The 25,079-nt window shown below is 46.8% G+C and overlaps 1 protein-coding gene across 2 annotated transcripts; it reads right to left on the bottom strand.

Moving 5' to 3' along the window:
- Window positions 1-8: 8 nt before the first annotated feature.
- Window positions 9-25,075, bottom strand: Trib2 (tribbles pseudokinase 2). 2 transcript variants are annotated; one of them, XM_052186086.1, is made up of 6 exons: window positions 24,975-25,075; window positions 24,309-24,795; window positions 23,948-24,157; window positions 23,422-23,677; window positions 18,035-18,327; window positions 9-2,351 (listed from the first exon to the last, which is right to left on the bottom strand). In XM_052186086.1, exons 2-6 carry the CDS (start codon window positions 24,422-24,424, stop codon window positions 1,883-1,885), a joined length of 1,344 nt encoding a protein of 447 aa, XP_052042046.1. In that variant the 5' UTR covers window positions 24,425-24,795; window positions 24,975-25,075; the 3' UTR covers window positions 9-1,882. The 2 variants fall into 2 exon arrangements, with proteins under 2 accessions (XP_052042046.1, XP_052042047.1); XM_052186087.1 differs by lacking the exon at window positions 24,975-25,075 and having other exon boundaries at window positions 24,309-24,968.
- Between the last annotated feature and the right edge of the window lie 4 nt (window positions 25,076-25,079).

Here is a 25,079-nt window from a genome sequence, read left to right as displayed (position 1 = left end):
TCCCAGACTTTTAGTTAAATACGCACAATTTTATTGATTGAAGAGATTAGGACAAAAACATTAAACCAAATACAGGACAAAGCACCAGAGGCCATTAGTCCCCATCATGCATGTTACCAATCTTTCCTCCCACCCGGACTTTAAAAACAGGGGAGAGGGAAGATAAAAGGTCCTTCTTGCCACAGCACCATCTTCTGAATGTATAAACCCTCTCTCTGTATCTTCCATTATCAAAATAGAATCAAGGGTAAATCCATGGCAGCTTTGTCTCCTGATTATCAGTGTGGAAGCTGCCCTCCTGGGGACAGGGGCTCCAGTGGAGTAGGCGTGAAGCATCCAAGAGTCCGCACACACATGCCACATACTAGAGTGAAGCACAGATTCAAGTAACATTTACATACTAAAGTCCACGTGTTACCTACCCAAAAACAGGACCATTTCACAAAACATATGCAGGCAGTAAAACCCAAACGACTGAGGTACTGGGAACACAAATATTTATGCCAAAAGAGTTCTGTATCATACAGCAATAGAAAAGCCAGAGTACAAAAGGAAAACATTTTGCCACTCGAAATCAAATAAGGCTATCTAGAGAAAGCCAAATAAAAGGTTATTCCAGGGACAGAAATACTCAAAACAGGGGAACAAAATTATAAATGTTAAACTACAGCATGTAACATGTCATCCCGTTGACCCGTAATTGAAGTACTGGCTTAATACATCACAATGTGACATTTTCCTTAATAAATACAAGGTGCGTATTGGGACAGAGAGTTGTTTGTATGTATATCATCCTGGCTTTTGGCTTATTGCCCATTTACTCTTTCTGTTCAAACCAGAGGGCCTTTCCAAGCCCAAAGGATCATTCTTAGTAAAGAAAAGGAAATAGCTGCCCTGTATTTTATACACATGGGACAACCTGTCTCATTTTACTAGTTTCCCATAAAGAAAAAACAAAACGTTGAGATCAGCATCATAAAAAGGTCTGGCTCCAGGAGGCACCTACCCTCTGGGAGCCCCTCACTGTATTTGGAGCAGAGAGTAATGTCTACAATGTGAATCCTCTTCCTTCAAAAGAAAAAAAACAGAAAGGAGTTGGATTTTTCTTCTCTTTTCCTTTCTTCTTCCCCTGGACTGTGATATACATCTGGCAGTTTGACTTCTGATAGTTTCCTGCTACAAAAACCAGCTGATGCAAAACAGAAATGTCTGTGAAGGAACAGACTCCCCCTCCCCTTTCAGGGAGCAAAGTGTTAATATGTCATTTCCTAACCAGAATAGGAAATCATTTATGTAGAAGAAATGAATTGGAAAGTGCGAATGAGAGACGACAACTGGAACTTTTGTTTTCTTTTAGTTTAGCACCCAGGTTTCAGGTCAGTCTGTGTGCACCGAATTATTATTTTTAGGTGAATCCTATTAATTATTACATAGGTGGTTGGTCTGTTCAAAAAGAAAATCTTCGATCAATTGTCCCTTCCCTGAATTGTAACAAGAAGTTAAATGCTAACAGTGCAATGCCAAGGTATGTGTTTGAGGCAGAAAAGTTTCAATTCTATCGAGATCTGCAACTATTTCTGAACAAAATGAAAAGTGGGGTAGACCAGATAGCCCTACTGGTAAGGGGGACTTTCAGGCTACCCCAGGGAAGAGAAGTTTAGGGGAGGGGCTCCCATCCATCTGAACCAAACCCCCATCCCACACGTCTTGTTCCCATGCTACGTGTTCCATCAGCTCCTAGAACATATTCCTTCTCTGAACCAAGAAATGTGTAAATATGAATGTCCGTCTTGCTTCTCAGCCAGGCCACCTGTGTCCCAGAACTCCTTTCTGGGGCTCTCTCTTGCTCCTGGTACCTGCTATGTGTCCCTGGGCCTTGAGCTCAGTTAAAGAAAGGGTCCAAGTTCTCCTCCATGTTGACATCTGGCACCAGCTGGTCACACGCCTCTTTAGCACCAAATCCCGAATTTGAGACACTAAAATCTGTAGAAAACCAAGGATGGTCCAGAATTTCCTGTGAGGTCAGCCGCTCTGAGGGCTCCCGTCGCAGGATGCTTCGGATGAGGCACTTGGCCTTGGGAGACAGAGTTTCTGGAATGTTGAACTGGCCCCTGCGGATCTTACTGAAGAGGGAACTAGGCTCAATGTCATGGAAAGGGTAACGCCCCACCAACATGGTGTACAGCATTACCCCCAGGCTCCACACGTCCGCTGCCTTGCCCGAATAACTGCCGTTGGTGTTCAAGATCTCTGGGCTTACATACGCTGGGCATCCGTGCTTGTCAGAGAGGGAGTCATCATCACCCCGAAGAATGTAAGCATCTTCCAAACTCTCCAGCTTGACACGAGTCCTGTAGGAAGGAGACAAAGACAGAAGCTCCTAAGGATGAGGGAGACACATCCATCCCATCAGTATATCAGGGCTGCTGATGTTCTTCCATCCATCCATCCATCCATCCATCCATCCATCCATCCATCCATCAATTCATGTAACAAGTTGGATGTCACTCATAGCATAGAATACTGAAGCTGAGGATTTGAGTAATTTTCTTGAAGCCTTTTAGCTGGGAAGTAGACAAGAATTCCTTACTTAGCCTTCTGGTTCTTTAGCTGTACCAACTGTTTTTCTTTAGAGCACAGAAAGAAAAGCAGGGAAAATTTTGGTTCAAGTGGTCTCCACAAAATACTCATCTAAGCCTGGTATCCAAAATATCAAGTCCATCTTCATTTCCAGATTTTTCACCTGCCCTGCCTTGCTAGTCACACTCCCAGAGCTTGGGGACCTTGACTTGGCACCTATCACTAATTTCAGGTGCATGATTTACATGTGACTACGTGCCTGGGTAAATGGGTGTGACCCCAAGTGCCTTCTCAAACTATATCTCCCACCTCCCAGTCTACTGACTCTTCAAGAACTCAGCAACTTATCTACACAAATATTCAAGCTCTAGATGCGCTGGAAGAGGTGGAGAAATGTGTGTGAAATTCTGAGGCCCTAACACTCAGCTTACACCACCAACATGACACGCCCCCCATAGTGTCATCATTGAGTGTGAAATAAAGACATATACTATGAAAATAAAAAATCTGGAAAATAAGATGGCTTCTCAGATCAACCATATTTTAGTGCAAAACACACTGCTGCAGGGCATGGCAGTCCACACCAGTAATCACAGCACTTGGAAGGCAGAGGCAAAGAAGATCAGAAGTTCAAGATCAATCTACACAGCAACTCGGAAGCCAGCCTGGGCTTCGTGAGACTGGTAAACATACTGCTTCCCTGTGTTTGAAATGAAATCCCTTCTCTCTGATCTTAGGCAGAGCACAATCCTTTGTGCGTGTGGAGTCCTGGAGTCCTCTAAGATGGCAGCTAAGGACTGCTGGAGCTGGAGTTGGGCCTCCAGGGTACTAAAAGACCCACAAATTCACATCACTTATCCATGTTTCTAAATACACACATCCAGGCCTTCATCCTGCTTGAGTGCACAAGCTAAAGAGTTCAAATTAGCAACTAAGTGTGTTTGGGCAAACTACAACAGGGCCACCTTGCTGTCATGTTCCCCCTTTTCTTCCTCTCTGTAGCTATAGATCTCAGTCTCTCAAGGTAGTCTCAAAAGTCACTGATGGCAACCAGTTAAGGAGAGCTGCAGGGAGCTCTGTAGTAGAGATGACAGAAGATGGGTTGCTTCTAGTATCTTCTAGGATGAACATGTTCCAAAAATCAAGCACTGATTGCTTTCCTAGATAGTGTGGTCTTTAGGGGTGTAGACTCCCAGTCGTGCTTATCTCTCACCAGCTGTATAGCTTCAGCTAAGTCACTCAACCTCCCTTTAAAGAGGAATACTGGCGGAGACAGTGCGTGCGTGTGTGTGTGTGTGTGTGTGTGTGTGTGTGTGTGTGTGTGTGTGTGTGTGTGCATGCATGCATGCATGTGCGTGTGTGTATGTGTGTGTGTGTGTGTGTGTGTCTGTCTGTCTGTCATCTCTATCTCTCTCTCTGTGTGTGTGGTTTACTTTTAAGAGGGGCTGTTTTTTATTTTAATACAGTAAATTTTACAATAAATGATTCACCATCATAACCATTTTTGAGCATCCATTTAGTTCACTCATGATATCCACTAATCATCATGCATCCACCCGCACAAGGCTGTCTGTGTGCCAGATCTAACATTCCATAATACATAGCAGCATGTAATTTCCTCTGCCATTCCCTGAGCCATCTTCTACAACAATCCTACCACATGCCTGTTTTCAGATGCTCCTGTAACTAATGGCCTACAAAACTAAGGAGGCTCTAGCTGTGTTAATCTGGAATTGAACTGATTAAAAACAAATCTTTCTTTCTCCGGCTTATTTCTCCTAATAAGAGGTGGCAGGTGGCAGTGACCCACCCACCAGCCTCACCAGATGTTCCAAACTGCCCAGAGAGGAGACAATGAACCTATAGGAAGGGAGGAAGGGAGGGAGGCAGGGAGGGAGGAAGGCAGGGAGGCAGGGAGGGAGGGAGGAACGGAGGGGATCCTGAGACACAGACACAAGGGCTCCTCTCCACAGCTCCTTCTACCTCTAGCTTCCTTGACTCAACAGTAGAACAGCTGATGTAGCTATGAACTGTAACTTTGGAAGTAATTCCTACCCATGTGTGAATGGCTACCAGTTCAGGGGGAAAAGTTTAAAATCTTGGAGACAGAGGGTTCAGGTTGGGGCAGGATTCCTATAACAAACCCCTCTAGGCGTGTACTGGGTCATCCACATGGAGGCCAGTGTCCTTGTCATGACTGCTAATTGATCCCATGTCTGTGTCCCTACTCTCTAAGCCTAATCTGTCTGTGTTCCACACTCTTCTGATTGCCCCAAAGGCAATGTCTCTCTCAGTCCCTCTGTGACCTCTGCCCATAATGTCCCCTGCCTGGAATGTTCTTCTGCTGATGTTCAATTCACTGTGAGTTAGGCTCTGCTCAAATGAGTGACAGGACATAGGTGTCACCTGTGTGCCCTACACAAAGCTGCCCTGCGGCTACATCAGCCTTGGCAATGTTTCTTACTTCTATCTACTTGGTTTGGTATTCAGAACTCATGAACCACTAGGTGGTCATCTTGGATGACCCCTGACTTCCTTACCTCCAGGAGCTTGCAAAAGCAAAACAGAGTCACTTTGGATGCAGAGGGAAAGACTTGCTGTCTGTTGGGGCCTGTGGCTTACATGCCTGGGCCCACTGCTGGCACTAAATGGCCTTGATGAATGATACAGACAAGCAGATGTTGACAATGGGCGCTTCAGCTCTGCTGTAACAAAACAGTAGCCCCTCTTCTCCTATCTAACTAGAATTATGTAGAAATCAAGACAGGTCCATAAACCAGGCATGTGATGGAGGAAGGGGAGATGAACAGGATTTCAGAGAATGAACTCCTCTCTCCACCTTCTCAAGAGGCAGCCTCTCAACTCTACACACTTTCTGCTAAGCCAAATCTTTAAATTTGTAGTCTGGTCCCTGTCTATCTCTTGCACATTATAACTGTACCTTCTGGTTATTTTTACTCCTATCCCCATATTCAAAGCACCCTGACCCTTCATCATGGAAAGCTGTGTGTGGCCTTATAATTCGGGCTTTAGACTGTGGCCAGGACCACCACCTTGTCCTTTAATGCTCCCCCAAGTGAAGCTCCCCTCTGTCCCACACCTCAAGACAAGAACTCAGAAACTATGCAGATGCTTAATGCAACAGAATAAGGTTACCGAAACCACTTGCCTGCTGCTGAGGCTGGGCTGCTCCTGGCCAATCTACAGGGAGCTTCAGCCTCCTTCCCTTTAGCTATTTTCAACCTGTGGGTCATAACCCCATTGGCAAATCTTTATCCTCCCAAATACTTACATGACAATTCATAACAGTGCAGTTATAGTTATGAAGTGGCAGTGAAGATACTTTTATGATTTGGGGGAGGGTGGGAATCACCACAACAGGAGGAACTGCATTAAAGGGCTGTAACATTAGGAAGGTTGAGAACCACTGTTTTAGGGTTCCATTAGGCAAGGTCTGCAGATGCAGTGGGGAGCAGCTGGGTCACTCTGGCTCATCATGTGCTGAAGCCAGTGAGCTGTCCTAGGAACCAGGGCAACCCAGATAACAAAGCACATAGTGAAGTCAGTTTCGAGCTCAAGTTCATTCTTTAAAAAGTACTTGGTACTATAGGTCAAATGTCATCTACACGCCTAATGCAAGCCATGTGTTTGTGTATCTGTTTTCATTACATTATGACATAAGAAGGGTATATGATTGTGTGTGTGTATGTGTGTGTGTGTGTGTATGGTGTGTGTGTGTGTGTGTGAGTGTGTATGGTGTGTGTGTGTATGGTGTGTGTGTGTGTGTATGGTGTGTGTGTGTGTATGTGTGTGTGTGTGTGTGTATGGTGTGTGTGTGTGTATGGTGTGTGTGTGTGTGTGTATGGTGTGTGTGTGTGTGTGTGTGTGTGTATGATGTGTGTCTGTGTGTGTGTGTGTATGGTGTGTGTCTGTGTATGTGTGTGTGTGTGTGTGTGTGTGTGTGTGTGTGTGTGTACCAGGAGCCCTAGGTCCAGAGGCCAAGCCAATCACATGAGTACTGGGTACTCAATCATCCCATGGAGCCCATCCAGCCACTGATACTCAGAAGGCTCCATCCAGGTGGGCACAGCCAGCTTCCACTTCCTTCCATAGCATCAGCATCCAAGGCAGGACAGAGGAGAGGGGAAGAACAGCCTGGAGACAGGACGGAAAAGAAATGCAGCCCCAGAAGCTCTCCCGGACCTTGCTCCTCCCCGGAACATCCTTGGCTTGTTTATATCACTCCTAACAAGGGTCGAGGCAAGTGGTCTGGATTCTATCTTTAAACACTGATCTTCCGGGATGTTCTCCATGTGCTGGGACAGAGGGAAGTGAGACCGGAGGTTTGGGCTTCAGCCCCAGTGCCTGAGGTTCTGTTGTGCAACTATAGGAGCTACCCAGAGCCTCCAAGCCTGACCCTTTATCTCCTCTTGGGAACAGAGCTGTCTGTGTTTCTTTATCCAGGACTGAGATCAGGGAAGGGACCTTAGCAGACAGGTTTCAGAGTAGACATGAATGAACAGGCTTCTCCTGAAGTCTCCTAAACAGTCTGGTGTGTGTGTGGGGGGGATGATGAATTTCCCTGGCAAAGGAGTTGATTTCCATAAAAACCAACAAGAGCATCTGTGGACCGGGTGATTCAAATAGTCCACCAATCATCCAGGCATTAAAAAGACAGACGTTCAAGAGCATTCACTCCGATAGAATTCCCAAACTAGGCACTAGGGATGTGTCCATGACCTGTAAGGCCACAACCATCCTCTCTGTTTCGCCTAAGATTAAATAAAGGAACTCAAGGCAGGATATCCCAGACAGCCCAGTGTAACAGAACTGCCTATAGCATGGTGGTAACTGTACAGACCCAAATGTTAAACTGAGACTTCCTCTCTCTACCCCAGAGCAGAGAGATGTAGGCAGAGGAGTGAGCCTGGGCAGGTGGTACCAGAGGAGATGCTGTGTCCACTTTCTTCACCGGGACCTCTGCACTTGTCCATCCTTGCTTGGGATGCTCCTGCCTAGCATGTGCTTGGCTCAGCCCTGCCTCTCAGCTACTCAGGCTGCCCATTATGGTGGTGAGGAAACAGGGCTGATTTAAGAAGAAGACGTATTTATGAAAGTGACCTGGCGGGCAGGCGGGCGGGCAGAGGAGCCAAGAACAATGGGGACTGAGTAACTATAAACTATAAACTTCAAGGAAGGCCTAGGACAGATTGCACTGGACCAGGGAAGCTAGATCTCCCTTGGGCCCGCTTCTGTCTGTCTCTGGCATGAGAAGGTAACAACCTGCCTTGCTTTGGACCTCACAGATAAACAAGGCTCACAAGAGGGCAGCCTGTGAACTCAATGATAGGCAGAGTAGTGCCAGGCCTGTGCCACCACAGTCCAAGGCTGAGTGGGGAAGCCAGGAGTAGAAGAATGCGGATCCTCTCCCAGCACCTGGGGGACAGCAGGAGCCCCACCACCACCACCACACACACACACACACACACACACACACACACACACACACACACACGCCCACCTCAAAAAACAGCTCCCCTCACCCATCCCCAGCACAGGCCCCAAAGATCCTCCAACTACCAAATCCAGTTCGCCATGTAACCCAAGGCTCTTTTTCAATTGTTTCTCTCCCATGAAACATGATCAAATAACTAATACGAGAGGGGCTTTTCTAGCTTCTATATTCCTAATTATTCTGCAGCTGTCAGGCTGTAATGCTTCCTGTAGGACATCCTCACAATCAAAAATGTGATGATCTGAAAAGCAGCAGTACCCATGCCCTGCAGACTAGAATAGCCAGATGCCAGGTTTGAACAGCCTGCCTTTTTGTGTCTCATAACAGAAATGAAAGACAGGGATTAGGCTATGCAGGCTTCCTATCAAATAAGGAAACAGAGGTGCAGAGAACTAAATAATACCCTAAGGCACACCCAAGCTAATTGATAAAAAGCTCACTCTGAATGCATGTCAGGGAGATTCTAATGTCACTGTCCCCTCCAAGGACATCTTAGTACCGTGATCAAAAAATAAAGGTTCTGAAGAAGTTTGCAAAGTCATGGTGTTAAGTAGATGGAGACAGGGCTCTTTCGGTTTCAGGATTATTCAGTACCTGATTTATTGACATACAAACCATCCCAGGAGTTTGGGTACCATACATATATATATATTTCATGATGCAGATAGAGAGGTGGAGACGGAATGACCCATATATTATTAGATGAAAAAGGCTAAGGTACCAAAAGCCGAGGAGACTTGCTACCTGGCAAGTGAGAACAGAGCTGGTATTTAAAAAAAAAATATCATCTAATATAGCGCCCTACCTATGACAACAAAAAGAAAGAAAGGAGAGAAGAACCCAGCCCCCAAGAGCAAACCTTGTTTTGCTTTCAAACCCTTAAGCCTCACCCTGAGCTCCTGGCAGGAAGAAGAGAGGACAGGGTGGAACAGGGTGGGGCTCAGCCAGGAGTTCAACAAAGTGGGCCTGACAGGGACAGGAAATCCGGTTGCAGGAGATCCTTCAGAGCTGCAGAAGAGGTCAGAGAAGGTTGTCAGCCTCAGGTTCCAGGCAGACTAATTGCCAAGGAGGAAAGATCGGCTGCAGCCAGGCTGGCCTTACTCTGTTTCTGAAAGTGGACCCACAGTCAACAGGTCGACTGGGTAAGAAAGAGCCCCATGTCAGGAAGTCACAGAAGGTGCCTGGGAAAGAGCCACCCAGCACCATAAGCAGCATGGCTCAGACTCTGTCGCCCTACCAGACCCGGCCAGGCTGCTACACAGCACTAAACGAATCCTTCGTGTAATCTTCTATGTACAGATTTTTCCAGTAATCAACTGTAAGCCATCTCTGCTCGCAGGGCCAGTATCAGTGATTCTCCTGTCTGGAATAGCTCAGGAGGGAGCAGGGATGGCAGCTGGCAGGCAGTCAAGAAAACCCTCCATGGTGCAAGACAGATGTCAAAAGGAAGGCGAATGCCAGGGAAGCGAAGCTACAGTATCTTGTCCCAGCACACAACCTGGAGCTGGTTGTTTGCACACAGTGGAAGCATAAAACAATTGGAGAGACCCTGCAGCTGAGAAAGGTAAGGGATCTGTCAAGATGGAGTTGGGATGGGGAAACCACCTGGGTAGCACACCCACTGCAATGGAGCCTCCAGCATTGTGGGCACGCCTCTGACTCACAGAGGCCACAGGATCCACAGGGGAAGCCGTTCCACCTGGAGTGTCATTCTACTGCTTGGAAGATTCCACAGAAACCACAGCTTGCAGCCCTCAGGGCTTCATGACTCTTGTCGCCATGGAAACAGACAGGGAAACCCGAGCTAGAACACAAAGCCACTCTGATTCCCCATTCACCACTCGCTGCTTCCTGCACTTAGAAGTGGCTCCTGAAAGATGGGTCCTACCCCGGAGCAATCGATTGATTCATATCTCAGAAAAGCTTCTCCAGGATCAGGGCTTGTGAGCATGCCCTGTGGTGTTCATGTGGTACCGCTCAGCTCGGGCTGGGTCTTAACCTGAAAGTTCCTCTCTAAGCGTTGGGCACTCCCTGAGCCTGAAGAAGATGCTTCACCTGGCAGGCGGCCCCAAAACCAGGGATCCCTACAGATGGCTTAGCACATAAGCAACAAGCTCAGGGAACTAAAATATCTGGTCATGCTTTAGCATTGACATGTTTCGGATGTGGAGAGTATAGCTTCCAGTATAGCTCACTATCCCTGCATGTCTTCCTTGTATGCTTCCCACCATTTGAATACAGTTCCAGGAGCTTCAGGTCAAGGACAAGATCAGGGACCATATCCAGGGCCTTAGCCACTTGTCAGTCTCCTTATGGGTTCTCTAGATTTGCCCCACCCCCCATCAGCTCACCCCACCCCCTCTCTCCCCAGGTGGCTCTTTGTTCCACTCTTTGCAGAAATCTTTCCCATCATGGGCTTTCTTATACTGATGCTTGCCCCACCAACATCTAGCACTGCAGGCAGACAGAATAATAATATTTGCAAGGATATATGATTTCAGGATCTAACCCCCTCCTCCTCCTCCACCCTAACATTCTTATCTAGAATCCTTAAAGAATACTTAAGAGCTATGTCTGGAGCCCAGAGAAACTTCAAACAGATTGGACTTTTCCATCAGCTAGAGAAACCCCCACAAGGGCTGGGAAAAGCACATTTGAAAAATGTTTCTACCCACTGCCTTCTATATCCGATTCAACACAGATAGGGATTGTTCTTATAATATGTATGTTCTTGGGTGTGAGGGACTATTGATACATCCATTTCACCAACTGTCACTCATTATATACTTAAAATGTTAAGTCCATATCATACAGTGTTGTGAAAGAAACGGAAGCCACCTATGAAGCAGGACTGACTGTGGTTTTGGTTAATTGGTGGTACCATCCATAAATGTCAAAATTGCTTGGAAATCTGAGCTACAGGTAGATACTGGGTGTTGGCTCCACTAAGTGTACACCTGTTTAACTATGCCACAAAATTCTTTCTAGGGAGTTAGGTTCAAGAGGCAGTGTCATAGACACATGACTTGGAGGATGGTACTTGGAGGATGCCCTTGTGTTTCACAGGAAAGACTTTATAGCTAGCTTCTCTGGCTTCAAAGCTCACAGAAACCTGGCTGGAAAATGATAGGCCTCCACCTCCTTCCCTGTAAATGTACAAAGTCTATACTAAATGGCTATGAGTTTCATTAATTCAAACATAGACAGTATGAGCCAACAAGTGGTTAAAGGCACTCTCTGTCAAGTCTAATGAACTGAGTTCAATCCCAAGAATCTGCATGGTATTAGGAGAGAACTGACTCCTACAACTTGTCCTCTGAATTCCATACATGTGCCTCCACATCCATGTGCCTGAAGGCATACATGTGTGCACTTGCATGCATGTATACACATACTCAGTAAATAAATAGATAAATAGAAAAATAAATAAAGTAAGTAAGTAAGTAGACATGTGTTAATTTCAGCACAGTAGTTAGGATAGAGTCATTCTGATCCATGTAGATCCTAAAAAAACAAGACATTAGCTTCATTGGCATAATAGTCTCTAGCACCTAGAAGGGTCTAGCACACAACTAGTGCTTAACAAGCATTCCTTGAATGAACAAATGAATCTCCAAGTTTCAGATTTACAAAATGCAATCCCATTGGACAGTGGCAGGAAGCAGGGGTGGCAATGGTATCTTTAAGATCAGGCAGTGCACTAGGCTCAGTGCTGGGGGCTTTGCATACACCATCCCTAATTAATTACAGAGAAGACATCATGCAGCCATGGTAGTGCATGCCGATGACTTCAGCAATAAAGAGACAGAGACACAAAGATCATTGCAGGCTTGAGGCAAATCAAGGCTACACAGCAAGACCTTATTTGGGGGGGTGTCAGAGTACAGGAAAGATGGTTTAAAAATTAAGAGCATTTACTATTTTTGCAGAGAACACAGTTCAGTTTCTAGAACACACTTGGGTAGCTCACAACCACCTGCAACTCTAGTTCTACCCGATCCAATGCCCTCTCCTGGTATTGATGGATACCCAAAAACACGTAGCAAAAACACATATACAGACACTGGCACAGACATAGGCACATGCCCACACACACACACACATACACACACACACACTCACACACACACACACACACACACACACACACACGCTTGCGCATGTATACACACATACACACACACACATACAAATAAAAATAAAAACAAGACTTATGAAAAATGAGAGAAGAAGCTGAGACCATAGGACAAAGTGGAAGAAGTCGCTCACCACTGTGGCAACTTCTTCCTGTGTTAGGGTCTCAAACTCTCCCATCCGTTGAAGGACTAAGTCTAGCACGGCAGTACATTCTACCAACATATAGCTCAGAGCCAAGCTGCTTCTAGGGAAAGAACCCTGGGAAGACTGGCCAATTCTCACTGGGATGAACAAAGCCCTTCCTAAATGAAATTGCAGTCTGCTGAAAACAAGGTCTTCAATAAGCCTTCCTTAGGCATGAATCAATACACCAAGACAGCAGCAATGGGTTAATTTTTCACTCAGAGTGCAACTTTGAAAATAGCTCTCTTTGAAAGGTGTCTCCATGGGGATCCATAAGTTTTCTGGGCTCCCGTTCTAGGCAACGACCTACATTTAAATGATTTCTATTTATCCCTGTCTCTCTCATCCTGTCATTAGAATCCAATCTGAGCTGTTCCTACCCAAAAAAGGAGAGTCTCATTTATTCAACAAATAGCAATGTCTACCATGTTCTGGAAAGCCATGAATGAGATCCCATTTCTGTCCCCAGGAAACTCACCAGTCCAGCAGGAGAAATGGCAGAGCAACAGAGGACAGGTGAGTAAGGGGTATTTATAAAGGGGGGACCATGAAGACAGAGTAGGAAGGCCCGAGGAGATAGGTCAGTCCTTAAAGTGTTGGCTGAGCAAGCTTCAGCTGGGAAGGTGGAGACAGGCAGATCCCTAGGATAACTGTCAAGACAACCTGCGCAGCTACTTAGCGAACTTTGGATCCCAGTGAGAGACCCTCTCTCAGAAAAGGAGATGGACACCTCCTGGCTTCTGGCTCCTGTAAAGTAGCATCCTAAGTCCTTTTGGCCTCCACAGGCTCCACGCATGAGGGCACACACACACTCACACACACACTCACACACACACACACACACACACACACTCACACACTTGTGGACACTTAACCATCCTAGAGAGCTTGCTAGGAGTATAATGGAAAGATAACTTTGCACAAGCATTGCCATAGGTACAAGGACACATAATTGGCCTACATAAATATGAGCATTTCCTGGAAGATTTGTCTCATCAAAGCTGAGAAAGAGGGAGAGAGAGAGAGAGAGAGAGAGAGAGAGAGAGAGAGAGAGAGAGGAGAGAGAGAGAGAGAGAAGAGAGAGGAGAGAGAGAGAGGAGAGAGAGAGAGAGGAGAGAGAGAGAGAGAGAGAGAGAGAGAGAGAGGAGAGAGAGAGAGAGAGAGAGGGAAGAGAGAGGAGAGAGAAGAGAGAGAGAGAGGAGAGAGAGAGGAGAGAGAGTGGAGGAGAGAGAGGAGAAGAGAGAGAGAGAGAGAGAGAGAGAGAGAGAGGCAGAACGCCCCTAAAATAGAGTACCTACAAGTCGCAAAACTATATATAGATATTAGTGAAAGAAAAGCTGAGCCAGTCCTCTGGGGCTCCAGCGCCTGCCCTGAATCCTTTATTAGATATTGCAACCTCAGTGGAGGAGGGAGCAACTTGAAGATCTAAAGGAAGAGCCAACAGACAGCAGCACCTCAGAGAGACGGCCTTGACCTCTCTGCTGTGGGAAGGAGGAAGGCTTTCCCCAACAAAGAGATGCAAGCTGCACGTCTTATACAAACCCACCCGCACCCCCCTCCCCCAGCCACCGACGAGCTACAGGAGGTCTCAGAGCCCAGTGAGAAGACCGGCTTCCTTCACAGCAGCTGAAATGAAAAACAACCACCTTAAGAGATAAAGATCTCTGGACCAGAGCAGGAGCATGTAAGAAGGCAAGTTTCTGAGTTCACATGGGACATTTCTGTGCTAAGAGATGTAAACACTGATCTGAGGCTAGGGGGTGGAGCCTGGAGATGACAAGAAGACTTATCCCAGGAGAAGAAGCCAGCAGGACGAAATGGAGCAAGGTCACGGACACAGCAATGTCCCACCACTTTCCTTAGCAGCCTATAGCTGCAAAGATATAAAAGGGCAGGGCAAAGCAGCTGTGGAAGAAGCCAAGGTCAACACTAATCGCCTTCCTTCTATAAGGAGAGTATTCCCAGTCCATTTTATAGTGGAGGCCATCTGGGCCTACAGGTTAGATGTTCTGTCAAAGTGAAATTCCTTAAGTGCAACAGCAGAGGCTGGAACCCAGACAGCCACTCTGGCTTGCCTCTAAGCTCGGGACTTTCTTTAAGGCCCAGCGGGAATATAAAGGGTCTCTCTAGCAATAGGGTCCCACCATCAAGCAAGTCCTACAATACACACAGTGTAAGGAAGGCCAGGAGGTATGGGAGAAACCCTATGGCAATATGGGTAAATGTTCTGCCTTCTATCAGATCTAGAGGAAGTCATGCAGGTTTTGCAGGATTGAGGGTGCAAAGGGTTCACTGAACTTTGCCCCAGGCAAGTTCAATGAGGGCTTAGAATTCATTTCTTCAAAATGAGGCTTAGTGATGGTGGGTCGGCACAGTAAGCACAGAAGAGGGAGTCTGCCTTGAAGAACACTGCCCCTCCCCCTTTTTGGTGGAATCAACTTTACACTAGAAGGAACTACTATGACTGCTAAAGAGAGTGACTTCATCATTCTCATGAACCCACTAAGGCTTCTGAACTGTTCACGCATAAAGAATACTTTTTTTGTTTGCTTTTTCTCCCAATGACTTCAAGTACAGCTCTGTGTGCAGATCACACGATCACCTCACTGAATGCTAATCACCTTCCAGGGAAACAATGATTGTGTCACTCTTGAGGAGGCTACAGCTTATGAACATTTAGAGACATTCGAGACCAGGGCCTCAATTGAGAACCTAAATGAAAGCCAAAGGGACTCAGATGAAGCCAAGCCATTGATGATCCCAGTACCACAGTAGTAGGTAGAGTGGCCTTGAGTCTGCACGTGACCTTGGGTGCCATCTAAATGACAGAGTATCTGAAGCAAGGACAGCTTCATTAGGAATCTTTGTAGGCAGCTCTGGGTTCAGCCAACAGCACACAGTGGGGCTCAGCCAATTCTGCCGCAGGGGGGGCTTTACCGTCTACTACTCTCTAGATCAGGAAAGAAGGCTGACTCAGGGCTGGAGCCCATGCTTGCATACTTGGGTATCTGAAGCAGGAGGATCCTGAATACCAAAGCAGCATGGCTATATTGCAAAACTGTCTTAAAGGAGAGAGAGAAAGAGAGAGAGAGAAAGAGAGAGAGAGAGAGAGAGAGAGAGAGAGAGAGAGAATGCTGTTGGAATAAGTAAATGGTGAATCTACTACAAGGCAGTCCTTTGCAGTCAGTTATTTCAGAGTTTTGTCCATAGGATCAAGGACAACGAAAGTGTTAGAAAATCAGACAAAGGCTGCCCCCGGGTCACGCTCTAGTGTTCTCCCACATGACCATATCTACATTCCTTTGGCTCACTTCAGAAATGTTTGCCATGGGTCTGACCTTGGGATATGCCACCCTGATACTCACTGATGCTTGACTAGGTCTCTAATGTAACCTTTAATCATGCAGAGCCCGTGAGATAGAGCTATAGCATTTGAGGGGTCACGTGCTTTGGCAGAGGAAAGGAGTACTTGACAGCTGAGTTGACTTCCTAGAGAAGTTCATCCACCTTCTGCATTTTCTTGGTGTTAATTCTGAGACCTCAACACTCCTGCTTTCCTAGGAATTGGCTACAAAACATACGTGGGCTGAGATGTAGCTCAGTGGGGGAGGGCTAGCCACAAAAGCACAAAGAGGGTTTGCTCTGCTGCAACACACACACACACACACACACACACAGAATTAAGCAGGCTGACCTATGATTATATTGCAGGAGGTCAGTAAACACTGCCTCTTAATTTTGTAGATGAACAGATGGTAAAGGGAATATCTTTGGCCAATCCATATTCATCTTCCAAATGAGAACATTCAAAGAAGAAGAGATATATATGTGAAAACTAAAAAATGAGTGAAGAGCATTCATGGTAAAATCATGACAACGTAAGGCTGAGAGATGGCAGCAGCCCAAGGTCATAACAATTATTAAAGACAAAAGCTTAAGGAGCATGTCCCTGTGTCTCAGTTCTAAGCGCTGGAGTATCTGAGCTGGAGAAGAAAAAGCTACGCAGAGCACACATTCTTAGGAGAACCTACTTTTTCACTTTGTTTTTAAAAATGAAGCCATGTGATCAAAGAGCAGGGCATTAACTGCCAGAGTTGCTAGTGTCCACCGACCCCGCCCCCATGGGTAAAATATGCAAAAGACCCAACCTTTATAGGCACAGGAAGCCCAGAAGCTTTCTGCATGCTGTATACACAGCTGGATGATAAACACCCATGAAATTATTCCATTTGGCTTAAGTAACAACAGGCCCTTTTCCTCTGCTAAGCCCCAAGTGCTTGCCAGACATTAAGTCTCCAATTAGTTCAAACCATGGAGGAAAAAAAAATAAGTATACAGATAGATGGAAAGAAAGAAAGGTGTTTGTGTGTGTGTGTGTGTGTGCGTGTGTATGAGAGAGAGAGAGAGAGAGAGAGAGAGAGAGAGAGAGAGAGAGAGAGAGAATTCACTAGCTCCAGCTCATGGAGGAGGGAACAATGGGTTTCTGTAAACAATAGTGTGAAAATATCACAGTCCACTGAGCTGGATGTCAAAGGAAATAGAAAGCAGAAAGGTCTGCTCCCCAAGGTCTGTGTGATTTGCAGAAAGTACCAAAGAAATGTCAGCAGGGTGAGGAGTTGAAGGAAGTGGACCAGACTGCCATCAGATGGTCCTAGCAGACAGCCTTGACACTTTCCTGCCCTCTTTTCCAGTCCAGAATGACCAAGGACTCCATGGACTCAGGTGCATGGAGTCTCTTAAACAATTCTTGGGGCACTATTCCTGGTGCTTGTGATTTGTGAGTCATTGCAACAAGGCACAAGGAACATATAGGTGACAATGACTAAAGACACTGCCTGTGTCCCTCTAAGAAATTACATTCTTAAAAGGAAGTTTTTCAGGTGAAAAGCAAGCTGGGCTTGGGCCAGGTTGGCTAAATGGAACCTGATGAGTTAATGGTGTATCCATGAATGAAGCCCAGATGCCTGTGTCTCAAACAGATGTTTCTTGAGATAACCAGGCATCCTTGGTGCCTGGTCTCACACCATCAGCTCCTCACCTGAGAAGCCAGCTCTTCCCAGGCCGCCATGTTTCTCTCTCCTTTCTTGGTTACTCAAGATCGAGTGAGAACCAGTAATCCCCACCCCACCAAATCACACAGAACCCAGGACTCACCTCTACTCACTGGCAAGCCTGTGGTTCACACCTACCACATGCATAGAAAAGAGCTCTTGAGGGAGTGAAAGGACTATAAACAAACTAGGGAGTCAGTGATCTGCCATCATGAATCCTTCATAAACCTGTCTTTATTGACTTTGAAACCACCACACTAGTTTGCAGCCTCCTTTAGAATTCTTCATACAAACCACACACATTCAGCAGGTCACAGACTACCCTATCCCTGCCCTGCCCCGCCCCATGCCCTCTGCTTTTGACTGTTTCATGACAGGAGTAATGGCTCCTTGTTTGGCATTGGGACCCCACAATACTCTCTCTTTGTTCTGCTTGTCTTAACCCTCACCTGGACAACAGGCATCAGAACAAGCTCCCTGCAGATGCAGACAGCCTATCAAAGCACGCACGAACACACACACACACACACACACACACACACACCTGCATGGGCTGAGCCCCACATACCTCTCTTCATCCTTGAAGATAAATTTCCTCAACTTGAGGTCACGCAGCACCAGCCCTCCATCGTGGCAGTGGGCCACAGCCGAGGCGATCTGGTAGAAGAGCCGGGCCGCCTCCTCCTCCCTCAGCTTCTTGCAAGTGCGGACAAAGGAATGCATGTCTCCATAGCTTCGCTCAAAGAACACATAGGCTTTGGTCTCTCCCAAGAGGATTTCCGTGATTTGGTTGATGTTGCTATGGGCAGACAGGCAGAAGCAGGGGGCCAGGGACTCCTGGTAGCAGCTGATCTCAAAAACCTAGGACAGAATTGACAAGACCCCAGTCAGAGGAGCCTCTTGTGACCCAAACTGCAGAATGCTGAATCCTCCCCACAGGCTCATGCTTTGACGTGTCATAAAGAGTATGAAACTTAGAACTCACGTACCAGTTTTGTCTGCTACCAGCTGTGTAGCGCAATGCCAGAAAAAAACAAAACAAAACAAAAACAAAAATAAAACAAAAAAGATCCAGGTCTTGACTCCTCTGAGCCTCCAAATCTTTAAATGGCATAACATGGACAAATGAAACTTGATTCCATGTAAGGAGGGAGTCTAGGAAAAATAGTAAAATGCTAATTTTTACTATTCAGTATGTGTGTGCGTGCGTGTGTGTGTGTGTGTGTGTGTGTGTGTCTGATTGTCTGTCTGTCTTCATGTGTGTATCTCTGTGTCTGTGTAGAGGTCAGAGGTCAATCTCAGGTACAGCTCTTCAGGAAACGATCCAAGGTTTTTGAGACAGGGTCTCTCATTGGCCTTGAACCTATCAATTTGGTGAGCCTGGCTGACCAGGGAGCCCTGGAATCCTCCTGTCCTTGTCTTGCCAGAGCTGACATCACAAGCATCACACACAGCTTTTTAAATGTGGATGTTGGTATCAAACTCAGATCTTGATGCATGTATGGCAAGCACTTTTCTATCTAAGCTATCACCTAAGCCCCAATACTATTATTCTTCCCTATAGTTACATATTTATAGAAAAAGTGGATACAGAAAAATACTTACAGGAAAAAAAAAAACCTAAGTCACCCCCCAGGAAAAAGACAAACATCTCTACTTTTTAAAAATGCACGGAAAATGTACATGAATGAACAATTAATTCACTTACTGTCAAGGCTTTCCTCCCTAGTTTTCTACATGCGATGAATTCATTTTACAGATATGCAAACTGAGGCACAGAAAACAAATTTAAACTCCTGCCCCCAGTGGCAGGGCTAGGATTAGCACAGGGGCCTTCTCCATAGAGAGCAAGTCTGGCTTCCCTCTTCCCTCCACAGATATCTAACTCAATGAATCAATTATGTAATGATTTTCTATGAATCAGAGTTGGCCTGTGAAATGCCACCTCACTGTTGCTTAAAAGGAAAAATGCACCATCAATACCTTCTGAGCAGACCTAAGAAAGGAATGCAACAGAAAGATCTTAAGGATGGAAAGGGAGCTTTTCATTCACTTCAAAGTCTATAGTTACTCAGCTGTACCAGGGCCTAGAGTGGGAATGGGGTCCCCCTTGCTCAGGGAGAGAATGCAAGGGGAGCTTTTTGAAAGTGGTTTGGGGTGAATGGGAGGAGGGGTTCATTTAAAAGCAGGCCTAGCAGGAAAGGTCTAGACATCTTCTATGTAGCAGTGAGCTCCTGTCACTGGGTCCCGATGAGACCCTCATCATCGGTATTTGGAATGTGGTAGGAGAGAAGCAGGAAAAAAATCCTGCCTGGGGGGATGCTTATCTCTCTGGCTGGACCACCATTCATCCAAATAGGATTGATAAGGTGCACAAAAATACCCTCCCTCTTTGTACAATAAACACCCTGACTGAGACACCACAGCCTTTTGTAGGTCCTGATCCCACCCAGGAACCTCTCTGTTCTGGCTTCGCTTGGCCACCAACACCCAGTCCGGAATGCATGTGTTACCCTAGAATCTTTCTGAGGGAATTCTTGGGCCTTCTGTAGCCCATTCAAGGAACAGAGGCTGCAATATAAAATTCCAAGAGTTAAGTAACTGAGTATTAAAAAAAAAAAAAAAAAAAAAAAAAGCCCTGTGAGTCAAACAGGGACAATAAGCACCTCACTCACTCACGGAGGCTGGTGCTAACTGGGGCTGAGGAAGCAAAGTCAACAGTAAGGCTGTGAATGAGCCATAATGAGGTAGCTCAGGAAAGTGGCACAGCTGTTGCCACTACACCCTCGAATTTAAGAATGAATGCTTCAGCCTCCCTGGAGACCACAAATCACACCCTGATACTGTCAAAGGATGACCTCAGAGCAGTGACCTCAGTGGCCCACTCAATTAGGAATCTGAAATGCTTGAGTCAACCTTAGCATAGAGGCTGCAGGCCCCAGAACTAGGGAAGCCTCAGCAATTTCATCAAGGAACACACACACACACACACACCGGAGTGTCTAATATCAACAAGCTGCATTATGTAACAAGCATGATTTGTTCTGAAGCATGAGGCTGCGGGTTCTGTCGCCAGGGCCTACCGTTCTGATTATTTATAATACACTTCCTGTTTCCAGTTGCCTTTCAAAAAATAAAATAAAATAACCTTTTGCTCAGCAGGGTTAGCCTGCTCTCCCACAGCACAGCTGAAAAGCTGAATGAACAGAGAATTAAGTGAAAGGAGCAAACAAATTCCTGACAGACTCCCAGAGTGGCCGTACCCTTTGTAGGAGAACACAAAATGGTGGGCAGGAAATGAAAAGCTAAAAGAATTGCTTACATTTTCCTAAACAGGAAGGAGCCAAACTTTTATTAGTGGCTATAACAGGCATTTATAGGCTTGGACTGGTATTTAAACCATCACCCTCAAGTGCAAAAATCAAGCCCTGAGCCTGGGTGCCAGGTCCTTTTAAATGTTTAATTGGGAGTCTTGGTTATATAATGTGACAGTTCAGATAAGGCCCTAAGATCAGGCCACATTCATCATGTCTGAAAAGAAAAAAAGAAAAAGTGCCCATTCTGCCAAGATAGTAATTATGCCATTCTGCACAGTAGCTACAAGAATTTTTGTGAAAACAACTAAAGACCCCCCTCAAGATCCTTCCCTACTTTGGCTAACTAACGTAGGCACGTGGAGGCAATAATCAGGCTGGGGAATTTTTCTTATGCCCCTGGAAGCTCTTCCCTCTTCCTCCCCTCCATGAAGAGTGTCCTACAGAATGCTCTAACGAATCCTCCACGATAAACACAACCTTTCTGCTTTTGTGCTTTTTATTGCATGAACATGAAGCTATGAAATAGGAAACCCATGATAAGACATCAAAAGGAGGTGAATTCAAATGTGGAGGTTTCTGAGTTCTGCAGCAAGCTAAAGAGCCCACAGTGTGTATATTGGTGCAGTTCATAGCATCACCCTTGTAAAACTCTCCTGGAGAGGATTGCACACAGCTATGCTTGAAGAAGTCACGCACATCACCTCGGGGAAGAAGGCAGGAGAACAGAAGCTGTGGAGGAGTCGTAAAGGGATGACCTCTGTCAAACAGAACAATGATACCACACTTAAATCTACTTGCAGCCACATTGTAATTGGTGAGGAGCTGATTCAGTCTTTGAAATAACTAAACCAACAGATTAAGTACAGTTTGGGGCCAGGGAGCAAGTCGGCAAATGACACTGTAAGGTCAGCCTAGAGTGAAATACGCCTCGAAGGATCAGAAAGAAGGAATAGAGACGCCAGAGACAACCCTAGTTTTAAACAAAGAACGGATAGCAAGATGCTCTTGCAGAATTACAGACAGTTCTTAGGTAAAATCATCTCTTGCCTTTGGGGAAGAAATATATTAAAGTACTGAACTGAGGATGAGCAAAAGGAGGGGGAGACGCTCACTGCTGATGATGGTGCATATTTCATAGGAGAATGACAGCTCAGTGGAATTCATTCATTTCAAAGGATGACTGTCCTATTGTGCAGTTTGCAGGGCTCCAATCAGGCTCGGAGTTGCCTACTAAATTTAATGCTTTAGCTGGGCATAGTGGCTCCCCATTACAGTAACTTGGAGAAGATGCAAAACCCCCAACACTTAGTACCTGCAAAAGGCAGGATTTAAAGAGTCTTTGGTTTCCTCTAAATTCGGAAATAAATAATCTCAGAACTGTCTTCTGAGATCTTCACCCACCCAGTGTTTGCAAGGGAGCGTGCCAAGCCAGCATGAAATAAGGTGATTTCACAAAGCAACCAGTGATTAACTGAGAAAAGTGTAATATAGTATTTGTAGCACAGATGTGCACAGTGCCCATTTCAAAGGCAGCACGGTTGCACTTCTGCCTCAATAAATAAATAAATAAATAAATAAATAAATAAATAAATAAGAAGAACCCAAATTTAAGTGGTAATGTTTTCTCATTCTACATCTGGGAAGTCCTGTTCTCCAGGGCTGTAGGAAACTGACTGTCCTCAAGTTTTTTTGTTATCATCCTTCCTCCCCCAGGTCCTGTTGTCTGAGCACAAAGACAAACAGACACATAGAGACACAAACCAGTTACTGTTCAGGGTCAAAGACAAAAAGGAAATTGAAGTGTCCTTCTTAGTATGACCAAAGGGCAGCCTCTAAACAGGCAAAGGTGGCCTTGTGGGTGGGGGGGTCAGCAATTGGGGAGTGCAGTCAGGGGAGTCTGAAGACACGAAGAAACCTAGACAAAAAGACCCAAAGATTCGTTGTTCCACCCCCCCCACACACACACCCCCAAGGTGCGCAAGGGGCGAATTTCCACCCCAATCTTCCTTTCCGGGCTTCAGGCAGAAGAAAGAGCTTTAAAACTCCTTTCCCAACGCTAGAGCCTAGGGCTCAGCCAGAGGGGACACTTTTTGTGTGTCTTTTTAAAGGCCACCTTTGGAACAAAGGTTTAACACCTGCAGGCTCCTAAGAACAATGGCTACAAAAGAAACCGAAGGAGCGGCATCTGAAAACCAACCCGGGATTCCCCAGTCCTCGCAAGGAGGGGAGGGGGATCGACCTAGAGAGAGAAATGCCCCGGCAAAGGGAATCAGCCCGGTGCACAAGAGCTCTACGAGTCTTCTAGGGCACGCGTGTCCGTGCCCCAGTTCAGATTCGCCGCCCTCCTTCCCAGGATCTCCCCAAAACGCCCCCGCTGCAGCCCGCCCCATTGTCTGAAAACTTCGCAACTAGTCGAACGTGGACACACACACACACACACACACACACACACACACAAATAAACCCGTTTAAGGAGGCCACGCATAATGATTCCAGGAATCTTTCACCCCTGGACTTGAGAGCTTTGAGACCCCCAGTACTGTCCCTGGCCCCTAGCAAAAGACCCAGGCTGATTTATTTTTTAATTTTTTTTTTTAAAGCAAAAGACAAAACGCAAAAGCAAAGCTGAGCTGGTTACCTTGCAAACCAGCTCCTCTCCGCTGTGCAGATGCACAGCGCGGAAAACGTGGTCTCCCTCCAGAGGCTCCAACAGTAAGTATTTCCCGATGCAGGAAACGCAATGCGACAAGTTCGGAGTCTCGGGCGGGCTCGGAGAGCCTAGGTTCGGGCTGAAACTCTGGCTGGGTTCAGCAGACCTTATAGACGACAGCTCTTCGAAATCCTGGGTTTTGTTCCGCGATCTCCCATATCTCGCTATTGTGATAGGGGTAGACCTGTGTATGTTCATGAGTGTGGGGATCGCACACGACAAAACAAACAAACAAACAAACCAAAAACCCCGCTGGAGAGATGGATGAGCGGCGGGTGCAGGCGCCTCGGTGCTACCGACTTAAAGGGATCAAGAAGGGAGGGGACCCGTCTGGGGCTCCGTGGAGGAAGAGTTAAGAACTAGCCCCCAGATGGGCGCCGCAGGGCTGGTCCCCGGCTGCGAGCCCCGCTCCCGGGGGTGCTCGCTCTGCGGACAACTCGGGTCCTTTTGTTACCCAGAAGCCGCCAGCGCGGTGCAGAACCGCACTCTGAAGTCAGTGGGTCTCTGTTCGCAGCGTGGATCTGGACGAGTGAGCGTGCCTCTGGGGTGCGGAGCTGCAGCACCGGGCTCCTGAGCGATCTCCAGCTGAGGATCCGCAGATCGGGCGGAGGAGCCCTGCGTGGAGTTTGTGCAGTCTTCAGGGAGCGCGCGGCGCCGGTTCTCCCTTCACGCGTTAGAAACCAAACAAAAAGAAAAAGGAAATAAGCACGGGTCTACCGGCTCACGCCGCGCGGCAGCCAGAATCCGCGCTGCACCCCCCTTTTTTGGTGGAAAGGGTGGGGGGCGTGGAAGGGGGTGCTAGAGAGGGCAGTTACCTAAGTCTTAACTGTAGATGGCGTCTGAGGCTTTTCCAAAAAATCGCAGAGCTCTCTGTCTCTCTCTCAAAGAAAAAAAAAGGACAGGGAAAAAAAGCAAAATAGCAAAGGAGCATTTAACTTGGAGCGGTCAGCAGTGGCAACAAAAGATTGCAAAAGCTGAGTATAGAGTGCGGAGTAGAGCAGGCACAGGTACCGCGACAAAGCCCAAAGCTGAGCTCGCGCGGTCAGCACTAGCGCTTGCTGTCGCTGCTCACGTCCCAGATCCTCCTCGGATGAAGCAAGAAGTGCGGGCGGTGACCTGGGGGAACCAGCAGCAGGAGCTTTCCGGGGGTCCTGCAGGAGCTGGCAGCAGATGCTACCCGGACTCTGATTAACCCGCGGCGTTCCTTTTCCGCTGCACAACTGGATCTGGAGCCTTGAAACAATTTGCAAACCACTCTTGTCTCCCGATGCCTTGCGACCAAATTGCACGGCGGGGTTTGTTCTGGAGGAAAAATAAAAATCGACGGCTTGTCTTCTTGTCTTGGTTTTTTTTCTTGCCACCCAGAAGTAGGAGAGGACCGTGTATTTAAAAATTAAAGGGGATGGCCACGGCGCCCTAGGCCAATCCCGGCGCTCAGCACGCCCGCATCCCCGGGCGAGGCGGTATTAATAGTTACTTACGTGGCCGGGGATCTCGGAGCGAGCCCGGCTGTGTGTGCGCGTGTGTGTGCGCGCGCGCCTCGCTCGCTCGCGCTCGGTCTCCCCATTCAATGTCACCGACACATT

The sequence above is a fragment of the Apodemus sylvaticus genome, chromosome 6, assembly GCF_947179515.1.
Source record: "Apodemus sylvaticus chromosome 6, mApoSyl1.1, whole genome shotgun sequence".
NCBI lineage: Eukaryota > Metazoa > Chordata > Mammalia > Rodentia > Muridae > Apodemus > Apodemus sylvaticus.
The sequence above is the reverse complement of the archived record's forward strand: the minus strand, read 5'-3'. Positions and strand labels throughout refer to the sequence as shown.

Coding starts and splice junctions, on each gene's coding strand:
- Trib2 (XM_052186086.1), bottom strand. CDS start 24,424: ATGCTCCTTTGCTATTTTGCTTTTTTTCCCTGTCCTTTTTTTTTCTTT. Junction 23,678..23,947: donor ACCGCGCTGGCGGCTTCTGG/GTAACAAAAGGA, acceptor GAACATACACAG/GTCTACCCCTATCACAATAG. Junction 2,352..18,034: donor ATCTTCAAGGATGAAGAGAG/GTATGTGGGGCT, acceptor TCCTTCCTACAG/GACTCGTGTCAAGCTGGAGA.